Here is a 6,000-nt window from a genome sequence, read left to right on the forward strand (position 1 = left end):
GAGAACGAAAATACTTGCCAACCCGCATGGCGACTGGTATCTGTCACTGGCGGTATATATTTTTTTAAAATAATCAAACTTTATTAACTCTTATATTACATTAAGCTATCCAACCATATTATATACATATCATGTCATCTTCAAATTGTGAAATTTCCTAAGGACTGCTAGTGATAGCGAAAGTGACTCATCGGTGGGCGCAGCCCTAACAGTCATTCGCCTTGTTGAGACCAACCAACCGATCAAATAAGGGGATGTAATAGCGATTTTGTAAGGGAGGAGTACTTCCGAAAGCTATCCACTCATTTTCTTCTTCATCACTGCCTTCTTCCCTTCGGACCCACCCATCCAATTGCTACTTGCTTTAAGCTCACTGGTCCGGTTGAAACAACCCCTCCCCCTCCCCCCTCTACTTCCTTTAAGCTCACTGGTCCGGTTGAAACAATCCCTCCCCCTCTTCAGGAAAGAAATCTAGCCCACTCTAACCCTAATTCTCACCAAACTTCTTATGGTATGCTTTTAAACTTATTTTATCTTTCGGTGGTATAGGTCATTTATACTAAAAAGAATAAAATCCATGACTCCTAATGACTTTTTTTTTTGACAAATTGGCAGGAGCGCTGCCTTTCAATTAGAAGAAAGAAAGTTTACATGGTTGCAGCCCTGAACAGGGTTGAGGATTTGCAAAACATCAGTTGTATGTTTTTATTACAAGACAGAAAACAGGACAACAGAAGAACACCATAACCATACAAAAAATTTGCTAACCATTTGGTTGGTCTATTTGTAGCTCTCGGTTTGATAGGCCATTCTACGTGCCCTAATATCCTCTTGCACTCTATAAGCAACATGTTAGTCCTGCAATTCATTCTCTAAAAAATTTGCATGTTCATTTCTTTCCATATATTCCACCACATACATATACTATGCCTCCTGCTACCTCCCTCCTCTCTGATTTGGGAGCATTTTGAAGGCGTGTTTGCCACCATTTCGCCATGGTACCCTGTAGCATGGTGGCTGGTTGATTGCTCCAATTGTTCCATAGTTCGGTTTTTCTCCAAACCTCTTGCGTGAACTCATAATCTTTAAGCAAGTGTTCAGATGTCTCTAGTTCACGTTTACACAAAGGGCATATGGGGTTATGAGGTCATCCTCGAATCACCAAATTTTATACTGTTAAGACCTTGCCATGTAGTAGGATCCAAGCAAAAATTATTGCTTTTGGCTTGGCCTTAGCTTTCCATAAATTTTTTTGCATTGAATTTCGTTATGCCACCTGTGAACTGCACCCTGTATGCTGATTTTGCTATGTATTCACCATAAGTAGTCTATCTCCACACAATTGAATCTTCCTGATTTATATGAATAGTTACGGTTTGGATCTTATTCCTGAGGACAACAAATTCCCTGAGTTGTTGTGCACTTTGTAGTGATCTTACCGATCTTATCCAATTGTCGTTCTGCACCTCTTTATTGACTGTTCTATTTTTGAACCTTGCAATTGTCTCGTGACCATTTTTAATTTCTATAGAGAATATGGGATTTGATCTTTCCATTAAGAGAATTTTTATGCTCATTGGGAGGTACCATCAAATTATACCTTTGGAGATACCGAAATTTGCTACCTCCCAAGTACGGTAAAAAAAGCTCTTCATTTAAAATTACAAAATTATATCCCGCTGGCCAAACCAACCCATACCGGGACGAGGTTCACAAATCAAACACTATAAGCATTATGATTGATAAAATCATTCTCACTAAATTATACATTTTTGTGGTTTCAGAACCCACAGAAGGTACGCACGTCTTTAAATTAAGAAAGAATACCTTTTGCGACCACTAGTATTATAAAAAATACTCATTAGTAGTTAATTGTCATTAATGACCATGCTTTATTTGTGAGGAAAGAAAAATCAAACACTATGCTATATGTGAGCCGTGACTTGCAAAGTATTAGACTATTAGTGACTTCTTCATAGATCTGGTTGACTATTCTGGGAGCATGTTCCGGGAGCTAGCATGTCCATAGCAGGAGGGTGATGTGAAGCCAGCCCCATGATGTAGCCATTCGTCCGACACCAACCAACCGATGCAAGGCCACGTACGGCTTATCTCCATCTCTCTCACCCTCACATGATATTTATCTATTTTTTTATTCTACTCATTTATCATATAATTTTTTTATTTACTTCTCTAGTATAAATCTCAACACAACCGAATGATCTCACACCTAATCTACTATATCTTGTCCACTAATCTGTATATAATGTAGGTTTTAGACAGTCACAAACTCACAATTAGTCAATCACTGTACAACTCTGGTCATGCATATGTGTGAGTGTGTTGGGATTGTGTGTGCGCATATGTTGTGATTTAATTGAAAGACGTTAAAAGAAAGAAAGACTTTGGATAGTCACAAATTCGTAATTAGTCCATCACCATAGGAGTCTCGTGGTTCTAATTCTTTTTCTCTTTCTTTTAACGTCTCTCAATTAGTATAGCTGTAGTATCTGAACATATACGCATACACAACCCTAACACACCCACACACACTCAAACACATGCACACACTTGGACCTACACACTACATATAGTTTAGTCAATCACGTCTATAGTGCGATCGACATAATTATCCAAAGCTCTGCAAGCAACGAGCAAGTTACATTCTTATTGTGGCTTTACGTGTGAGAGACAATGGTTTTATTTTGGAAGCATGCCCCCATGAGACACTAGGGTTGAACCTAAGGCTATAACGCTCTTGGGTAGGAAGCGAACAAATGTTCTTACCACTGACTATCAACTTGTTCTCACGGTTCCACTTCTTGTGAGCGAGCGAGTGAATCCACCTTATTCCCCTTGGAGGAGAGGTGGTGACCGGTGAGGGCAGAACTATTCCACGCGTGCGTGTGAGAAGAGGAACAAGCAACTTTCCAAAATGAAAAAAAAATCCCCATAACTTTCCTTTTTTGGAAAGTTTTCCAAACAAATTTTGAGAGAAAAGTTACTGAGAAAAAGTTTTAAGAAAAAATTATCAAGAAAAAATTTTAGAGGAAAAATTGCCTTAAATGTTTTGAGAAAAAAGTTACCGAGAAAAATTTGACTCAAAATTTTTGAGAAAAAGTTTCCACGAGAAAAAGTTATCGAGAAAAATTTAACTTAAAATTTTTCAAAAAAAAGTTAATGAGAAAAGACGGCGTGCGTGACCGGAGGGAACGGGTACATCGCCTCCGCGCTCATCAAGATGCTGCTAGAGAAGGGGTACGCAGTGAAGACCGACGGTCAGGAACCCGGATTTGATTCTTCATCCCTCTTTTCAGCTCAATGATTTTTTTCTTTGTTTTTTTGGTTGATTTTTTCTCTGAGCAAGGAAAATCTTTGGCGTTGTAAAACGGACAGTAGCATAAGAATCTGAAGGCTTTTATTTCACACTTACTAATTTTTTAGATATATAAAATTTAGGATGTGCGATAAGATGACTATGTAAACATGTATGAACAAGTAACGGCTGTTGTGGTTAGGGTTTCAGTGTTGGTGGTGGCAGCTTTTCGATGAGGATTTGTCTGATGCCGAGTGGTGGAGGACAACCCAAAGGACGGTGCTAGGGCGCGGGCGAGCGTAGATTGACCGGTGGAGCTAGATTTGCGCTGCGGCGGGCGATACAGGCGAATCTGGCAGCAGGAGCACTGCTGGAGATGGGTGGGTGAGGGAGGGAGGCGATGGCGAGTACGTGGAGGGCGAGAGGCTGACGCGGTGAAAGAAGGTGCAGTAGAGAGTGGGAGGTTGGAGCAGAGAGTGGCGCCGTTGGATGCCGATAGGATGACTGAGAACGTCGCTAAAAAAAAGGAAAAACTGGAGTATAAAAATATAGCAAGTTCAGAGAGAGTAAAGATGAGAACCTGACTGCTATGCTCTGCTACATCGAAATGAAACGAACGAATTCTAAAGACCTAAACTACCAACCGATCGAGCTGAATTGTCGCAAGTCGTTATGATCCCCAGACGAGCCATGCTAATCAAGAAATTGAGGGTGATTGGTTTTGGCTCTGAAAAAATGCTTGGTCGTTTTGATTCTGCAACCCCAGATGACACGGCGAAGGACTCCCACCTCAAGGAGTTGCAGGTCCTCGGTCCCCTCGAGGTCCTCCGCGCCGACTTGGACGAAGAAGGTAGCTTTGACGAAGCCGACGCTGGCTCGTCGCCGCTCCGGTGAACCTCATGTCAGAGAATCCCGAGGTGCGCGGTCATCACTGTTCTTATGTACATTTGTCTGCTCTACGGCCAGTTGACGTTATATATTCACCGAGCGTTGAGTTGCTCAAATCAACCCGGTGATGCATTGTAGCAGCAACTGATCGAGCCAGCTGTCCGAGGAACCCTCAACGTGATGAAGGCGTGCGCGAAAGCGAGGACGGTGAAGCGCGTGATCCTGACCTCGTCGGCGGCCTCAGTCTCCAGAAGGCAGCCGCAAGGCGACGGCCATGTACTGGACGAGGACTCCTAGTCCGTCGTCGAGTACCTCATAGCCAACAAGACACCGATCTGGGTACGATACAGGATACACGCATATCCATGTTCATCACTTTAGCTCTCTGCTGCTGATGCTTTGCATAGTAGGGGTCCTGGAGAAGGAAGCGTGCAGGTTCGCGCAGGAGAACGGCATCAGCCTCGTCACCGTCTGCCCCGTTGTCACCGGGGGTGCGGCGCCGGCCCCGAACGCTTGCACCAGCGTACCGAAGTGCCTCTCCCTTCTATCTGGTGAGATCCAAAGCAGCAAAGAACTTGTCAGTTTCCCGCGCGTGTCGCACACGACTCCTCAGTTTTGCGTGGTTTCAGGCGACGAGGCGGAATTCGGCGTGCTGAGAGGCATGGAGATGGCGTCCGGCACGGTGTCGTTGGTTCATGTCGACGACGTCTGCCGAGCTGAGCTGTTCGTCGCCGAGGACGAGGCAGACTCAGGGGGGAGGTACATCTGCTGCAACCTCAACACGACCACCGTCGAGCTCGCACGTTTCCTGGCAGACAAGAATCGGCTTTTGAGCTCTGAATTCTGACACTTGATTTGCACTGCCGAGTGGTGAGTGATCGTGTGCTCGCATTTTGCAGCTCCGGCGAGCTGCTTGAGAAGCCGAGAGTGTGGCTGTCGTCCGCAAAGCTGATCGGGGAAGGGTTCGAGTTCAAGTACAAGACCCTGGACGAGATAATTTCTTTCCGTAATTCTCGGATTGTTGGCGCAAGCGCTCAACAAGTAGTTCACTAGTCAAACTGCCCGCACTATTGTGCAACTAGATTTGGATATACAATTTTATTTGTCGTAAAAATCCATTGGCTATAATAGAAAAGGCTGTAAACTAGGGGTGCTTGGTAATTTTCTAAATGGAGCAGCCTTTTGGTGGAGTAATTTCGAAAATGAAAACTAGTGTGTGTTCTTTTAAAAAATGGGTATTTTTTGGTGATACTGGCCTATTTTTCTAAAAAAATAAAAGAAAGGCATCCCTCGTTACCATAAAGAACGAGGGGTAGGAACAATATCCTGTGAATCTGTGATACCACAAATTAACGTGGGCACTTTGATTTGTGAGAGAGTGGAGTGGTTGTGTAACCGAGCAAAATTGTTATAGTTTGTGGATGGGTGGTTCAGATTTCATTGGTTCCTAGTTACACGTGCATGTGGTAGTAAATCTCAAGATTTTTATATTTTCTAACATAAATAATTAAATAAATATACTTCGAATGAAAAAATTCGTAGAATTAGACATCTACTGCCTTCTCATATCATGGTAAAGTGCATAACTCCCTCTTAGAGGCCGGTAAAAGCTCTTACCACCTACAGTTAGACTCGGATGAGCAATGCCCACCTTCTTTTTCTATTTTTTCTTCTTTTCTCTTTTTCTATTTGGACGGTGTAGTTGTTGTGCTCCAAAATTCACTAAACTTTTTTTTAATCTATAATTCACAATGAATCTATTTAAAAAGATTCACTCAATACTCATGTAGGTTTCA

At 42.9% G+C, this 6,000-nt stretch overlaps 1 protein-coding gene across 4 annotated transcripts; it reads left to right on the top strand.

The window, feature by feature from the left end:
- Window positions 1-3,933: 3,933 nt before the first annotated feature.
- Window positions 3,934-5,626, top strand: LOC133888141 (uncharacterized). 4 transcript variants are annotated; one of them, XM_062328283.1, is made up of 5 exons: window positions 3,941-4,233; window positions 4,343-4,543; window positions 4,612-4,755; window positions 4,834-4,963; window positions 5,104-5,626. In XM_062328283.1, exons 1-5 carry the CDS (start codon window positions 4,083-4,085, stop codon window positions 5,255-5,257), a joined length of 780 nt encoding a protein of 259 aa, XP_062184267.1. In that variant the 5' UTR covers window positions 3,941-4,082; the 3' UTR covers window positions 5,258-5,626. The 4 variants fall into 4 exon arrangements, with proteins under 4 accessions (XP_062184266.1, XP_062184264.1, XP_062184265.1 ...); XM_062328280.1 differs by having other exon boundaries at window positions 3,936-4,233; window positions 4,612-4,963; XM_062328281.1 differs by having other exon boundaries at window positions 3,939-4,233; window positions 4,346-4,543; window positions 4,612-4,963.
- The last annotated feature ends 374 nt before the right edge of the window (window positions 5,627-6,000 follow it).

The sequence above is a fragment of the Phragmites australis genome, chromosome 13 (genome assembly GCF_958298935.1).
Source record: "Phragmites australis chromosome 13, lpPhrAust1.1, whole genome shotgun sequence".
NCBI classification, from domain to species: Eukaryota; Viridiplantae; Streptophyta; class Magnoliopsida; order Poales; family Poaceae; genus Phragmites; species Phragmites australis.